Source organism: Sesamum indicum, linkage group LG2, assembly GCF_026168435.1.
Source record: "Sesamum indicum cultivar Baizhima isolate 11 linkage group LG2, ASM2616843v1, whole genome shotgun sequence".
In the NCBI taxonomy this organism is placed as follows: domain Eukaryota; kingdom Viridiplantae; phylum Streptophyta; class Magnoliopsida; order Lamiales; family Pedaliaceae; genus Sesamum; species Sesamum indicum.
In genome coordinates this window covers 16,192,603-16,209,600 of record NC_142658.1, presented here as the reverse complement: position 1 = coordinate 16,209,600, position 16,998 = coordinate 16,192,603, and the positions used below count along the sequence as shown (strand labels likewise).

General features: G+C 39.4%; 2 protein-coding genes across 6 annotated transcripts; both read right to left on the bottom strand.

Annotated features, from left to right (window-relative positions):
• Positions 1–197: 197 nt before the first annotated feature.
• Positions 198–659, bottom strand: LOC105155934 (uncharacterized). Its single transcript, XM_011071915.1, has one exon. It carries the CDS (start codon positions 657–659, stop codon positions 198–200), a length of 462 nt encoding a protein of 153 aa, XP_011070217.1.
• Positions 660–7,257: 6,598 nt separating this feature from the next.
• Positions 7,258–16,689, bottom strand: LOC105155841 (protein NPG1). 5 transcript variants are annotated; one of them, XM_011071815.3, is made up of 6 exons: positions 16,550–16,689; positions 15,887–16,082; positions 13,267–13,519; positions 11,894–13,104; positions 10,437–10,584; positions 7,258–7,846 (listed from the first exon to the last, which is right to left on the bottom strand). In XM_011071815.3, exons 1-6 carry the CDS (start codon positions 16,675–16,677, stop codon positions 7,527–7,529), a joined length of 2,256 nt encoding a protein of 751 aa, XP_011070117.2. In that variant the 5' UTR covers positions 16,678–16,689; the 3' UTR covers positions 7,258–7,526. The 5 variants fall into 5 exon arrangements, with proteins under 5 accessions (XP_011070117.2, XP_011070118.1, XP_011070119.1 ...); XM_011071816.3 differs by having other exon boundaries at positions 16,498–16,634; XM_011071817.3 differs by lacking the exons at positions 15,887–16,082; positions 16,550–16,689 and adding an exon at positions 14,297–14,937 and having other exon boundaries at positions 13,267–13,530.
• Positions 16,690–16,998: the final 309 nt, after the last annotated feature.

Below are 16,998 nucleotides of genomic sequence, written 5' to 3'. Positions count from 1 at the left end.
GTGATAATTTTTTGTTTATAAGTAACACTATTCCGTTAGAGGTTGGAGAGAAAATATTGATACGAACAAAATTAAAAAAACATATAAACTTTCAATTTTACGCCTCATCCAACATTCCCCTAATAATATTTATACTTTTTTTTTTGGGTAAATGTAATTTTCATTAACTGAAGAATAGTAGTACAACACAGTGTTTATCAGTTGGTTTCTCCCGTTACAGACCACGGGATACGCCATAGTCTGTATAAGGCACATGTGCTAACTGAACAAGCTAAATTAATGCTAAGAATCTTCTGCTTAACATCGTTAACAATCAAGAAAGCCAAAGTAGTCGATGTTCTTTCTTCATGCTCGAATCGCCTCAGGTTCCTCTCCCTCCAAATATGATAAACACAAGAAGCAAGCAGTGCTCTATAAGCAAGGTTGACAATATGCTTGCCCCTCCATTTCCGTGCTGCCCAATCAATGTCATTTGCCCAATCTCGGTTAGGCCATGGAAATCGGACCAATCTGCGAATCTCGGAAAGACACCGTCTACTATATCGGCATTGGAAAAAGAGGTGAGTATGAGTCTCCATCGTCCCATCACACAAGACACAATCACCGAGATGAGAGAGCCATGGCTTGTCCGTCGTTGGGAGTTTGCCGAGAATTGCCATCCATAAAATGAAAAGGTGACGAGGGATTTTACAGGAGCCCGAAAGTAGTGAAGCCCAGTCTACTTTCGTCCCTGGTGGATCAAATAATCTGGTAAGTGCCTTGGTCGAAGGTTGACCGCCGTCCAATCTCCAAATAATACGGTCTGCTCCTCCATGGATTGGAGGTAGTAAATGAGTAATATCCAAGCACTCGAAATCCGTGATAGGAGGCCATCACCAATCGCCTCCACAAATGACCGAGCTAAGCTTGGTCGACAAGTGAAGTCCCAGTAGGTCCGGAGCGCGTGGGAATCTGTCAATAAGTGGCCCAAGAGGGTGCCATGGATCCTGCCAAATATAGAAACTCGTCCCATCCCCAATGCGGTAATCCACCATTGGGCGGAGGAAACTTCGCAGACGTAGCAATTTCCTCCAACCCCACGAACCCCTATCATCCCGTATTGTCCAAACAGAGGTTTTTTGTAACCGACCAGCGTACAACCAGTCCACCCAAATTGATGTCCTCTCGCATCTAATCACATCACATTTCTTGCTCATTAATGCCCGATTTAATGTTGCAACATCACTGATTCCTTGGCCTCCCTCCACAACAGGCCGACACACGTCTTTCCATGCCACCTTTGCATATCCACTATTCCCCGTTCCTTTCCATAGAAAAGCTCGTACTCTTTTCTCAATTTCTTTAATGATTTTCTTAGGCAAAATGAATGCAGAAGCCCAATAAACACTAAGTGAAGTGAGTACAGATTTAATAATTTGTACTCTACCTGCATATGAAAGTTGAAGCCCCTCCCAACCAGCTATACGTTGATCAATTTTTATCAATAACGGTTGACAATTAGAAGCAGACAATCTAGAAAATATGAGTGGAAGGCCAAGGTACCTCATCGGCAATTGGCCTTCCTGGAACCCGAGTAAAGTCAGCATATCTTCCCTCATCCCCTGTGCTGACCGTGAAATAATAAGATGACTCTTTTGGACGTTCAACTTCAGCCCCGACCATCCTGCAAACCGATCTAATCCTGTTTTGAAAACTCCAATAGAAGCGATGTTAGCCCTGCTGAATAATAGTATATCGTCGGCGAACCCAAGTTGGAACACCCGTGCAGCCTCACATTTCCAATGAAACGTAAAAAGCTCGTCTTGATCAATCAACTGGAGAAACCCCAAGTGTAACACCTCCATAACCAGGACGAATAAATACAGCGAAAGAGGATCCCCCTGTCGAAGCCCTCTCGCTCCCGTGAAGAATCCATGGGGTTTTCCATTGAGCCCGACTGAGAAAGATGCTGTAGTGACACACTCCTCAATCCACCTGATAAATATGTTAGGGAACCCAAATAATTGTAAAACAGCAGACAGAAAGTCCCACTCAACCGTATCATACGCCTTTCTAATATCCACTTTCAGTGCGCATCTGGGAGGGAGGCGTGTCTGGTTGTATCCCGAAAAAAGTTCCTGAGCTAGCATGATATTATCACCGATACTTCTGCCAGGCACAAACGCCGCTTGGCAGGGGCTAATAAGTTTGTCCAAAACCACACTCAATCGTTGGACAATAAGTTTGGCAATAATCTTATAAAGCACATTACAACAAGAAATGGGTCGAAAATCACTAACGGCCATTGGGGAGTGTACCTTCGGTATAAGCGCCAGTAAAGTGGTATTGATTTGTTTCAATAGCCTTCCAGTAGTAAAGAAATCCAACACTGCTCTCGTCACCTCCCGTCCTACAATCGGCCATGCAGCTTTAAAGAACCCTGATGAGTAACCATCAGGCCCAGGCGCTTTATCCTCAGCAATATCAAATAGTGCCTGTTTAACATCAGAAGGGGTGAAAGGCAATAAGATAGAATTGACCTCTTCATCTGTCAGCAAATGTCGTGCCCACGGTCTAAGGAACCTAATATCCACCATGTCCCGACGTTTCTCTCCTCCTAGCAGGTTATGGTAGAAGGAGACAAATTCATTAATCACCGCCTCTTGCTCCCTGTGGGTAACTCCATGTTCATCGTTAATTTGCAAGATTCTCCTCGCTGTCCTTCGTTGCGCAATCTTGCGGAAGAACACTCTGGAACATTGGTCACCCCCCTTCATCCACTCCATTTTAGCTCTCTGACGAAGCATGATTTCCTCGAGCTTCGCCGCTTTTGCCAAGACCATTCGACAGCAGTGCTCCAGGAGTAGGAACAAATCCTCCTGTCTGTTCGAGCTAACTAGGATTTGTGCTGCTTCAAGAAAACCCTTAGCCAACTGCACATTGTGCGATAAATCTCCCTTATTCCTTCTCTGTTCTCGAAAAACTGGTTTCAATGCTTTGAGTTTCCGAGTCACCGCGTACATCGGTACTCCAACTATCTCATGCTGCCATATACTCTGCACACTGGAAATGAATTTTGGTGAGAGGGTAAGATAATTGTCAAACCGAAACATACCTCCCAACTGTTGTTGTCTGTCTCCATACAGGACCATCGGTGAGTGATCCGAGGTACGTGGTGTAAGATGAAGCGGCGAAGCGAGCATTCCATGTGTCATTAATAAGTATCCTATCCAGCCGTTTCCATAGATTCCGGGGGCCTGCACTGCAATTGTGCCATGTGTACCATTCCCCCTGCATGGGTAAAGGAAGCAATCCTGCGTTCTGGATGCAATTATTAAATTCCTCCATTGCTAGCCTTATGTCTCCAGAAGCTCCGCAGACCTCACTAAGATCCCGAACAGCATTGAAGTCACCCCCAACTAACCACGGGGTATCCACACATTGGATGGATAATGTAGTGATATAGTCCCAGAGTTCTCGTCTGTCCGCTAACTCATTGGCCCCATAAATGATGGTAACGTGAACTGATTCCTGAAGTGCTCGAATAGTAAGGTGACAGTGTATAAATTGTGTGCCCAGCTCCACCACATCGACATTAATAACATTATCATCCCATGCAATCCAGATACGATTACCCGTCGTCACATAATCCACAAACCATTTCCATTGCGGTAATAAAAAAGACTGGATCTGAGAAGCATTATTCAAACGAACCCGAGTTTCAAGGAGACCAAGAAAATGTAACCTGAACTCAGCAACAAGATCTTTCACTGCTAGCTGATGGTCCCTCTTGTTCAGGCCACGCACATTCCAAATTGCCATATTCAACATGGATCACCGTGTTTGGGGCTGCTTAGATTAGGACCCCCAGTAGCTTCATTCACATCATCAAGTATCTGTAAAACATCAAAAGTATTAGAAATAACCAATGCCTTACCCTTGTCCTCGCGTTTCTTGTCTCCACGTCGAGCGGGAGGCGCATGCGTGTCCAATGTTGGTGGCTCGCTCTCTTCGAACTGCATAAAGGAAGAAGTCCGAGGTGTTTCGGGTTGTAGAACATTTGACTTTTTAGTAACGTTCTCCTCCCTCCTAGGTACCCGCGGCCCCGCTGCTTTGGGTACATAGATAGTCACCGGTGGTTTGGTGGGTTTAGCCGGTTTTATCAACGAACAATCTTTGATAGAGTGTCCCAAGCTCATGCAACTCTTGCACTTCGGTGGAACCCATTCATATTCGACATCAACTTTGCATGGAGTTTCCCCTCGTCCCTCGTCTGGGGTCATGATAATGATATGCTTTGGTAATGTCGAGGTGATATCTAGCATGACGCATACACGAGCGAAGTCCAGTCTCGTGCATGCTCTCGTTATGGCATCCGGATACAACGGTTTTCCGACTCCGCTTGCTACTGTACTCAATCCTTCCGTGGTCCACAACTCTACTGGAAGGTGTCTAAGTTTGATCCACACGGGGACTTGTGTATGTTTCAGCTTTCGCATTGCCATTCCTGGTTCCCATTTCTGAAGGACAATCGGTTGCCCCTGAAAAAACCACGGTCCGCCTTCAATTACTTCTTCCATATCTATGACTGATTTGAACTGAAAGAAGAAGAAACCATTTGCCGTAGCAGTGACGTCACGCAACGCCGGCCATATTGACGTGGCAAATTCTTTCAGATGGTGAAAATAAGGTTTTTTTCCGAGAAAATATCCAACTACCGTAGACTTCCATCGCTTCGATCCTTCCCGAATAATTTCCAAAGAAGGACGAACAATCACCTCGCCATTTTGCACAGTGGGCGCCACATACGCTAAAGTTTTTCTTGAAGAATTATTGAAAACTTGCGCAATTTTATCTTCAGAGGACGCTTGTTCGGGACTTGCATACAATGGGATATTCCCAACGTACAATCCCGTTTGGACGTGATCACCAATTTTCCTTGCCGCGTCGGGAGAAGGCTGTTTTTTTTCCCAAAAAAAGCTTATGTCAGCAGTCTGTTTCTCCCTCGTTTCATCTACTATTTCATCGCTTTTGTTTCCGAAAAAGCCTTCGCACAGCTGCCCCAGAGTTTCGTCAGTTTTTCCAAGCGCCGGTGAACCAGTTTCACCATTAGCACCGTTTGCCCTCTCAGTCGTCGCCGGTGGAGTTCCAAACGTCGTAGCCACCCCTCGCGTTTCAGTCTCTGTTTGTGTTGTCTGATTTCCGCCATTGCCATACCTCTTTTCCCATCGTGATTTTAGCGCTTCCAAAGCCTCCATTGAGACATCGTCGCCATCATCCACAACTCTATACGCAAGGCTAAGAAACTGAGTCATATTAAACTCGCGAGCTCTTCGTCCGCCATTAATGGAGCTTGAAGAATCTCCAAGGAGCAACAATGGCGGTGCTCTGAAAACTCCACTTTTCGTGGTCAAGTCGCCTCGTTTTTCGTTCAGGTTAGTTGCTTCTATCCCTCCAACGCGGCGGCCACCCAGAAGAACTGCTGCTGCCGGCGGATTAGAAGAAGGCATTTTTTCAATTTCAGACCCAAGAAGCTGCTGTTCACCATAAAACACACCTCCTAAGCCTACCTCACGACAGTCTCCAACCTCCCCGCCGTCCCCATCACCGGCCGGAGTATCTTCGGCTTCCTCCTCCTCACCAGTGGTCATGTGTTTGGAGCTTTCACTAACTGTAGTTCCTTTTCTCCTCCTCATTCGCCTTGTACGAGAAATCACTTTTGCGGCGGAATAGCACCTAATACTCTGTGTGCTTCTGGTTCCAGTAGTCATCCAGATGGCTCTTCGGTTCGATCCTTGCTTCGTGATGTCGCTGGGAGGGTTCTTGCTGCTGTTTGGCATCAGTTCTTCTTTTTTTTTTTTTCTCTCCCAATTTTTCCATTGATGTGTGAGTGTGGCTATGGTTACAGTTACAACACGTCTACAGCTAAGATCTGAGAATGAGAAAGAGAGCTCAAGAAACTATGGATCTGGAAAACAGAAACATGGTGGAGGGATTCTTGATTCTTGTTTCTTCCTCAGTTGGGCATCTCGGCGAAATGTTTTAGAGAGAGAAAATTTGCAGGTCCAACGGCTCAGTTCAGTTCCGATTTTTAGAATTAATATTTATACTTATAGGAGATAAATATAATAATATCAAGCCAAAAGGGAGTAGTTGTAATAAAAAAAAACTATTCTTAAATAATATATATCAATTGAATAAAAAGTAGTCATTTATGAATGAAAAATTAGTCATTTTTTTTACTTTTATATATAGGGTGATGTATCACTGTTGTCTCGTCTATTTTTTTGAAACACTAAATGAAATACTTGAACCAGTGTTTTAAAATCCAACCTCGACCATCCTGTCGAATCGTCCGAACCGCTGACCGGGCTATAAAATGGGTTGGATGAAATGCAAAAAATTGGTGGAAGCCAAAAACTGTATTTTTCAGAGAACTGGCCGACTCGACGATCGGACCGCCGAACTGGTCAACCCGGTTCTGGGTTATACGAAGTGGTTGTGTCTTGGCCTGTTTTAAAATAGGCTTAAATCCTAATTTTCTTCCCATTTTTTCATTTTGAGTGTGCCTTGACTTTTATTATTTAAATTTTTTGTATTTTTATACTACATTTGTTGTTTAAGGTTATTACATATCTATTCTATGTTAATTATAAGCATATATTATCAAAAATATTAATTGTAAAGAGAAAAATATTTCAAAGACAAAATTTTCAAGTATATTTATATTATTTGATTATTAAAGTTATTTTTTTATTTATTTTATAATTACTTATTACATATATATGACGTCACCGATTCGATTACGGTTGGACCAACGGTTGGACCAATTACCCCATAATCTACTGAATTTTTTGTTTGATGACCGATCCGGGTTCTAAAACATTGACTTGAACAAGACATTCAAGAAATTGATGCAATAATAATACTTACCTCTCATTATATAAAGAAAGTAAAAAAAAAACACCAAAAGATGACTAATTTTTCATTGATCAATGACTACTTTCTATCCAACGGTCATAATTCAAGAATAATATTTTACTTTAATTAAACTCTTTTGACTTATATATATATATATATATATATATTATATTGTATAAACATATTACTAAAAGAATGTTGAAAGAAGGGTAAAATTGAAATTTATTGCATTTTTGTTGGCATCAGCATTTTGTGTTCAAATTCTAATGAAGTCTAAGAGAAAAAAATATAATTTCGCACTTTTTAATAAAGTTTAAGTGTAAGTAACCCTTTTTTTTTCCCCTTTCGCACACTAAATTCAAAATCCAAACAACATAAACATTCATTTAGCATACAGAACCGTAGAAACATTACTACCACATGTAATTGGAAGTATGGTTTCTCTGACACGGATATTACAGCAACTAATTTTTTTTTAAATATTTTGAGGATGTAAAATGCATCATATCGCGGTAAACCTCTGGAGAATAACTCTCTAACAATGCCTGTGGTGCTGTGTCAGCAGGATAAACAATGCTTAAGTTCGCAAAGAATCAAAGAATGAGACACGAATATTTGAAAAAGATTCAAACAATGGAACTGAAACTCTCCACCGGATCAGATTCTTTGAGCATTGAAGCTGCCTGGAAACAGTCGACAGCATCAGCTATCCGGCCTTCGTCCTTGTGAATCCTGCCTAAATAGTACCACGCCATATAATTTGTAGGTTCAATTCTTAATGCATCTGACAGAAGAGTTCTAGCCACTGGTAACATCTTCCCTCCCATTTTACACAACAGAGAACCGATCAAAATCTTGGAGGGGACGTACTTTGGTTCCAACAGATGGGCGTTTATATAAGCAGCCAAAGCATTGTCGGCGTCTCCTAGTTTTTCATGCATCATACCTGGAACAACATATGACAAGAAAACAGGACACTTTGCTTAGTGCTCATTCATTTAGTATATCACTGCCTGAATAATAGGAAATCAGCTTTTCCTTCTCTTTAGGGGCAACGAATTGTCAGATTCAAAAAGGTCAAGAAACTCGTTCTTTTCCCCAAGAGGAAGACACCTTAGATCCATTAACCTCCCTATTTCCCATGCCAAAAGATGATATACCCTTTTCTGGATATGGATATTTATTTTCCTTCCCATCTTTCAGTAGACTCTAAGAGTTTTACTGCAGATAAGTTAAGATATACATGCCATTTCTTCTCTGATCACTGAGGCATCATGTACAAATGGACTTATCAGATAAGATCAGGTCCTACGGAACAAGATAATACACTCTACATATTAGATCAGATAATTTCTCTGAGAAATGAGGTTTCATGCAAATAGTACCAACATCTCTTTGTTAGATCATTTTGGGCATTTTGCATTCAGTCATTCGAATGAGATATTCATTTCCATTTTTGTGCTCCTTCGTCTAACATGATGATTTTATTGGTTTAGCAACTGAGGTAAGCCTGCTCTCAACCTTAGTCAATGTTCAGCTTTATGCTACATGAACTGGTTCTACTGTAACCTATATCTTACCCTAAAACATGGAGTTGCAAATTGTTTTCCATGTATTACTTCGATTAATTTGTGGTCTTTCTTCTCACTATTGTCAGTTCAAGAAATTCAAAGTGGAAATTTGGCATTTAACAAAATGCACTGGGTAAGATTTGACAAGAAATTTACTCAGTCTAACAACAGCGTGCACATCAAACGAGAAAGGCAATTCTCCTGCATATGCTTAATTATTGAAGTTGTGATGCTAAACGTACTCAACCTGTATCTAGTATCTCAAATTTGCATGCTTTCCTATTTGACATAAACAGGTTAGATAGAACTTCATTGAAATGAAGGAATCATTTTTCAAGGAGCTCAGTTGATCAGCTAACAAATCTAAGGGGTATTGAGATTTACCATACCACGGTAATGCATCAGCAAATGGATGAAAACTGCCTAAATAGATTCTTAAGAGGTGACAAAGAATGCAAACCACACTACATGTCATGAGTAACGGAAGAAGGTAACCAAAGGAATTATCCCCCACACAACACTCATCTGATTTTGGGCCTACAACGGGTCCCACCCCGCTAATTCTCTTTTACTGAATTCCTACCACTCCTTAACATCCATGCCAGCTGCTTCTCTCCCTTCTGATGCTAACTTGGTATTCAGGGACAACAGCTCCCAGAATCTAATTCCTCCAATTCTCTTAAATTGAGTTCTGCCAGCTACTTGACATCCATGCCACTTGCTTCTCTGATAGCCCGGCAATACCATTTCCAACTGAACAGCTGAGACCAGTAAATAAACTCTTAGTCCTTCAAAGGCTCAAGAACTGAAGTCAGCCACTTCCCCTGTAGTTCAGCTGACCTCAGAGAATTCCAGTCTCTCTCTGAGGAAGTGCAGCAAGTACTTGAGAAATACTGGAATATCACCAACTCTTGGATACTAGTAATAGAGCTATGAAGGATGAGGCATGCCGAAAACTTGTGAAACTTCAGGCTTCTCCTGAAACTAGCTGCACAGTAGGATACCTCTGCCTTCATCTCTCTCTCTCTCTCTCTCTCTCTCTCTTCTCTCTCTCTGTGTGTGTGTGTGTGTTCTCTGTGGTTTCCACACCACCCCTTTCTCTTGAATAAGCACTTGGAAATGATCATACATCAAAAACCTTAAGCAAAAAATCTTCTGCTTCTCCTGAAACTAGCTGCACAGTGAGATACCTCTGGCTTCATCTCTCTCTCTCTCTCTCTCTGGTGTGTGTGCTTTGTGGTCCGTCTTCCCTACACCACCCCTTTCTCTTGAATAAGCACTTGGAAATGATCATACAGCAAAAACCTTGAGCAAAAAATCTTTATGTCAAGACTCTGTGTGTGACTGCGTGCGCGCGTGTCTTTCTGGATTACATTTTAAACATATAAATCTTCCAGAAATCTAACACTTCTATTACGATGCTTATCTGGATTCTTGCAATCAACTTATGAAGGTAGAGGAAAGCTGAAACGACCAACTGTTTCAGGCTTCTACTGAAACTAGCTGCTGGCTGCACATTAAAATTCCTCTTGCCTTAAGTTTTTTTTACACTCTAGCTTTCTGTCTTCTACCCCTCCTCCCAGAGCACTTGGAAAACCATCGGATCTCTCTCTCTCTGTATCTATGTAATATTCATATGAAATGGTAGCTAGGTGATTGTTCAATCTTAGACACAGGAAAAGAAAGCAATTCAAGATCCAAAGTATCTTATCCAACAAATAAGTTTCAGGATGGCTGAGTATTGAACTTAAGAACAGTAAAGTTGCCTCTAATTAAGTGGTAATAACATTGTTTAAATTTCCCCAACCTAAGCGTCCCTTCCGTGGGTATATCAGTAACCAAGTATCACAAACCACATCTTCTAAAAGATGGCAGCAGAAGGAATTCACTGAAATACTAGTGAGTTGTGACACCATCACTGAAACCTTCAGGTTTTCTTATAATGTAAGAAGTTTGAGTTCTTACCTTCAGTGTGTAATGTTTCTGCTGAATACTGTTTTAGAGCTCTAGCTTTTCCTAAACATATCTCTGCATCCTTCCAACGAGAAAGGCTAGCATACAAACTTGCTAGTCCGTGCCAGACTTCATATTCATCAACTTTCTCATGCTCCACCTATAGCAGACAGGAGAAAATACAAGAAAAGAAACAAAAGTAAACATTTGAATAACAGGAGTTAATTATTGATCTCCTGTTTTTAACATTAAACAAACACCTCCAATGGCCTAACCGTCATCAGTCAAACTTGAGGGGAGAGTACTTGAATGACTATTTTACTCTCAGTTACAAAAATAGGAAAAAAGGTCATCAAAACTGATAAAAAGAATACAACAAAATATCCTCAAGCATTTGCCATTTCTTTGCCCCGCCCTACCCAACCAGTCAAAATCCACACATCGCTTCCGAACTCTGAAAATCTGAACCCAAATCAATGAGTACACAGTAAACCACCATATCAAAATAGAGAGACGCTAGTATGCAATAATTTAAAGTATCTTTAAGTTGTTTTAGTTTTTTTCAGTTAAGGTTTGATTTTGGAGAACTTATTATAATCTTTAAATATAAAATTATTAACATTCAAATATTTATTTACTTTTGTGACTTAAGCGACACTGAGTACTAGCATTGTACTAGTTTAAAACAATAAACTTTTTGTAATAATTCTAAAATATTTATTTATATAATTTATATTTGTGAAATAATGCAATCCTAATTTTAAGAATTAAAATATACTAGAATAGAATTGTTTAAGTTTTATTTCACAAGTGAAGTTGGCTGTATGATCAAAATTGCCTCAGTACTTTTAACATTTTCCATAATGCAAGCTTTATCTATTAGTTTCTAGAAAAAGAATTTAATTTTTTAGTTGATATTGCAAGGTTTCATGATTTTTTACAAACACAAAATAAATTCACAACCTAAAAAATATACAATATGAGACTAAAAAGATGTTAAGAACAATATACTAAAACTTACAAGTTTACCATTTTAATATTACCAATTACAAAACTTTTAGGGGCATTTTAGTTATAAAAAATAGAGTTATCCAAGTCTGGGCAAAATAGAAAGTCTACACTAAATTTTATCATGACATCAACAAATTCAATTAAGTTGACTAATAGAAGGGGCAATTGTAACACGGATATAACTTGAAGGGAAGTTTGCATAAGTTTTCTAATAATAGGAGGCAATTTATAAATACCTATGTTAACATGCAGGATAATTAACCCTATAAGTTAAGAAACAGTTCTGTTTTCTGTTCAGGTCCACAAAATATGATTCCCAGCAAAACGTCAGTGCATACTCTAGACTTCTCAACAGAGAGATGAATACTGAAAATCGCATAAAATAACCTTGCAACCTAGAGAGCAGGAAATCCGGATAAAATTTAACTGGCTCAGTATATAAGTATCCAGAATTTGACCTGAGGTGAACTTCCAAGAGGTCCATAAGATTTTTTCTGGGCCTGGACCAGCGCAAGAAGATAACGATAGGTCTCAACGGCATCCATATGTAGTGACTGAGAGATTTTGAGCTTAGCTTTCATCCTGAGAAGTGGCCCTTGATCCCATTTTGAAGTTTCATCTAGAGCAGCATCAGTTACCACTTCAGCCTCCGAAAACCGTTGCTGCGCAGATAAAACTAAAGCAAGCAGTCGCCAACCCCTTATCATGGATCCCCCAGTTTGATCTAAATACTGCTTGGCGCATTGCAAAGCCGCATCCAAATTTCGGTGCTCAGCATATAGAATTCCTAACTCAAATATCAAATCTGGATTGTGACACTCTAGAGCTACTGCGCTGTCCAATGATTTCAGGGCTTCTGACTGAAGAAGAGATCTTTCAAAGTCTGAAGAAGAAACTTTTGCTTGCTTCCCCAAGCAAAGGCCCAACATCCGGAGGCCAATACCTTTTAAATGTGCATTTAATTCATTTGCATTAGCAATTGCCCTTTGTGCATATTTAACGCCATCTGCGGCAAGAAGCACATCTTCACTGCATATTTTGGCAGCCAGAAGAAGTGACACTATATCGTTGGGTGCTTCATGCTGGTTTAGAGACTTTTTCAGCAGATCTAAGGCAGATCTTTTCTGTCCAGATCCACTAAAGGACAGTGCCATAGTTTTCCATCTGTCAGTACGATGTATTGCTCCAGGCATAACCTCTTCAAGTTGCTTTGCCAAAACTGAGGTTTGCCCACACAGGGATATAGCACAAGTAAGGTGATCTAGCACTGATGGATCCCATTTTATCTTACCATGGTAAGCCTTTCTCATTAGAATCATCAAAAGCAAAATGGCTTCTTCCAGATTGTTTCTAGGTATATATGAACCATCAATTTGTACAGATAAACTGGGTGCACAAAAATCTACCCCGCTATACAGCAAGAAAACTGCAAATGCTTTCTGAATCCTTGCACAGCACTCATTGTCAATATTCCATTGACTCAATAAAGCTCTGCGGTATGCAGACATTGCTTCAGAATAGCAACCAGCTTTCTTCCACAACTCTGGGAGGAGTTCAACAGCATGACTAATGGTTTCTTGCAGCTTATTGTCTAACAACACATCGGGTATGCCTTCAACAAATATCTTTTCAACTGCATCAAGCACACTTTTGCACTCCTGAGCAGCCTCTAGAAATATCCAGCAAATTTTTAAACTAATCAGATAATTATATGGGATAAATAAGATTATACCTAAATATTAACATAATGACGGAGAAGTGGAGCAGTAAAAATTGAATCAGTTGTTAATTATACTCAGAACTACTCATAATTGTTTGAAAAAAATTCTACCAGTCAATTTTCCCAACTTCTGAAGAGATTTGGCTTTCAAATATATGGCCTCAAGCACAAGATTAGTAGAATTCTGCGAGACAGCAAATGATGTTTCACTGCGAGTCCGGCCCTTTCTTGAAGGCGGTTTATCTTCTAATGAATGTTGCACACGCTGTACGGTAGCTTGAAGATCAATGCCATCAAACACCAGCAGAGCACCTTCAAGATTTCCTCGTTGATATTCTAATTTTCCAAGAAGAGCTCTCGCTTCCTGAAAATAAACTGATAGGGTTTCATGTTTTTTCCACTCATACCTTTATTTCATACATAAAAGAATTTACAGTTGCGATTAAGAAGATATAAGGAGGATGCAATAATCAAATAATAAAACTGAGAAAATAAAATATTATAGATTCTACCATTTTAGCGTTACAATCAACCCCCCAAAGTAGCCACAAAGAAAGCCAAATAGGTAATAGTTTGGAAACCAGTCAAAAATGTTCATGAGATGTCAATTTATTGTTCTGACATACGGAAAAATACCACCAAAGGTCATTTATTTGAATATTGGGCTTTCAAGGTTAACTCTGTCAAAAACATTAAGCAAGAACAGAAAAAGAGATGAAGACGGTTAGGCATCTTTCTTAATCAGTAATCAAAATCTTTTAAGCAATAGCTAGAGAAACTATAATGCTTCATATCAACTATTATAATCTTGAATCTAGTAGTATTCTAGAATTCCTGCTTGGTGTTAAAAATGGAAGCTTGACGTGGAGAGAAGCAAACTAAGAGAGAGAGAGAGCGAGAGAGAGAAGAATCGCAGGAAATGAAATCTTAGGTTCCCGATTGCATCAAAATCCCCCAACTCCACATCTTTGTAATGGTCGGTCCTACACACAAACATAGTACCTTTATTGAATTTGCTTCTCTAGTTCAACATTTTGAACTTGGTGATATTATTTTCTAATTAATCTATGTTCAATGCAATTTTTTGGAGAATTGGGAAGACAAATCATCCTTTTGGTCAGAATCCATTAGGAACACTTACTTTCCAACCTCAGCTTCCACCTCTTAACTGTCAGAAGCAACCATGTTGGCTTTATCTCAGTTTCATCACAAAATATGGCTGCATGCAGGGTCATCAACTTGTAACCAAGAACATTTAAGGTGAAATTCTAGTGACATCAATCTCAAAACCACCTCGGGAGTTATAAACCCAGTTTGTTGGACTAGGAAAATAAGCCAAAGCTCAAAGTATCCATTTAACTCAGGATGCCGCACAACTGAATTAGCACCCAATAACAAGTCTCATTCTAATGCAAAAAGATGAATCCCCCTTGATTGTTCAAAATCCTTCCCGTTACCATTGAAAATCCTCTTCCCCACCATTTTCCGAAGGAATAATAGACCAACGAGCAATCAGAAAGAATGCAATTTCAATTTCCAGGAGCTCAAATTTTTTGGCGACATAGGAGATTCAGTACAGAGATAGGACCGTGCCTAGCTTATGCAGAACATGAATTTGCTTTCTGAAATAATAGCATTATTGAGGACTTCATTTCCTCACTCTCAGAGTCCAATCTGCTTCACTGAAACCTACTATTTGGTCATCCAGCAGCTCCCCAACTTATCCAGAATGTACAAGTAGAGCTCATTGCCACATTTTCACTTCCAAACAGTTGAATTGTTTCTTAATGGAGCATGATGACAAATCAGGCCAGTATCACCCTTGAATGCACATCCCCTGTGTAACACCATCCTATAATATATAACATCATAACGGAAAACTTTGAAGGGGAAGCAGGAATGTTAATTCTTTGAATCCAGAGCACCTCCTTCCAAATGATGTATGATTTAAAAAGAAAAAGAAGAATGGTTCTGAAAAAGTCTAGATTACTCACAAGGAAAAAGCATTATGAAGTTATATCCAAGGTAAAAATTTCTCCATAACAAGGGTGAATAAATCACTTATAGGTACCCAAACACCAACAAAAGAAAAGAACATAAAAGCTACCTTCTCTACTTCCAGAGAACATTAATAAGCATTAGCGCATCAATCTGATTTATTGATCTTCCGAGAACCAACAGAAACGATTAAAAGCTTTAAAGAGGCAATTAGCAACAGGTAAACTTCATCTTTCAGCAGTTTGATCTTGAGAAGAACCATAGTTTAGATTTACTTGCATAAAAAGTAATCCATAAATTTGCAGCGAGTTGATGTCATCTCCTGCACTGTACAAATTACATTGCTTACAACTAGGAGGTTATGCATCATAATATTGTGTAGAAGAACACGAAAAAGGGAACAAAAGCAATGGCAGTTTTAGATCACTTCAAAATAGAAGACCCAGTTATCCATAATTATGAACGAGAGGATACCAGCGGCTGGAAGCAATAAGAATCTCAAAGCACCCACAAGGTAGTAAGATCTTCTCTCCCTTCAGTAGGCATGTGCCATTACAACTAAGACTTATCATTCTTCAAGCTAATCCTTAGTAAAACTACATTATATGCACTTTTCCCAAAAGAATAATGAAGTGGCATGCATAGCCAGAAAACATTTGTCTAATCCATAGCTGTATCGATTTCGTAAACATTTTCAGAAAATAAAACAGGGCTTCTGTTTTACAAATCCAACCTCAAAATTGAGTGATAAGCCATCTCGCAGTGCAGATTCGGCCTCTTGAATATTTCCCTCGTCAAGCTTTGCTTCAACTTCTGATGTTTGCATGGAAACCCCATTTGCAGAGAATTGGCGAACTGATGCGTCGCACTCAGGCTGGGACAAGTTTGATGATTCACCTTCTGCCATCTCTGGTCCCAACCCACGCTCACTAGAACGTACAAAAATAGCAATGTTCCGTCAGTTCTATCCACTGCAGTACTTCAACATCAATAAATGCTAACATTGAATTAAATTCAATTATCAAAATGTTAAATGAAGATAAAAGCGTGCCGAAGCTGGAATGCATATATAAATAGACAAAATTCATCTCTCAAGGCCGCAATCTCCGTGAATGTACTATAGAAATGTAACCCGAAACCAACTTATTGAAGAAAAAAAAAAGCAAAAAGTTGAAATCTTTGCAAGTATGCATACAAATCTTAATCCATTAATCCTAGAATTAGTGAAACTCCACGAAGAATTAAACTTAAGCTTCAGCTTAGTCTAGGTTTGAAACTAAAGCAGAATAGATCAAACACACGATCCACACATCTAATTTCAGAAATATTGTAACAGAAAAATACCTCAAATACCTCGCATGATGAAACAATTTGCAGAAGCGGAGTAGAAATTTACCTTTCGCAATGGAAAGTGTGCAGTGGGTATAATTCTGATGGAGAGAATCGCAATCGCAATCGAATCGGAATCAAAAAAAGAGAAAATAGAAAGAGAGAGAAGAGAACGAGATTTGCGGTTATTTGCATAGACCTCCCTGAGCTTTTGTGCTTTGGCAAGAGCCTCCCCTACCGTTAGTTGACCGTTAATCAAAAGTTAAAGACAAGGATAAAATTGTAACTCTACTTGAATAAATAATCAATGTGGAATCTTGGCATATATATGATGATTGATTGAATTATCTTGAATTTTTTTTATTGCATATAGATTACCAATTTCATTTTGATTTGATAATTTGAGCAATTAGTATTTTTTTTATTATTTATCAACCAAACTTAAATTTATTTGGCCAATTCAAAAATAAAATAGAGAGTATCATTTACTATTTTAACATAAAAAAGTTCTTATCG

What these genes read in the sequence shown, in the direction of transcription:
- LOC105155934 (XM_011071915.1), bottom strand. Translation starts at nt 659, where the DNA reads ATGGCAATTCTCGGCAAACTCCCAACGACGGACAAGCCATGGCTCTCT.
- LOC105155841 (XM_011071815.3), bottom strand. Translation starts at nt 16,677, where the DNA reads ATGCAAATAACCGCAAATCTCGTTCTCTTCTCTCTCTTTCTATTTTCT. An exon ending in GCTTATCACTCAATTTTGAG is followed by an intron (nt 13,520 to 15,886) that starts GTTGGATTTGTA and finishes GTTTATTTTCAG; the next exon opens with GAAGCGAGAGCTCTTCTTGG. An exon ending in CTCTTGGAAGTTCACCTCAG is followed by an intron (nt 10,585 to 11,893) that starts GTCAAATTCTGG and finishes TGTCTGCTATAG; the next exon opens with GTGGAGCATGAGAAAGTTGA.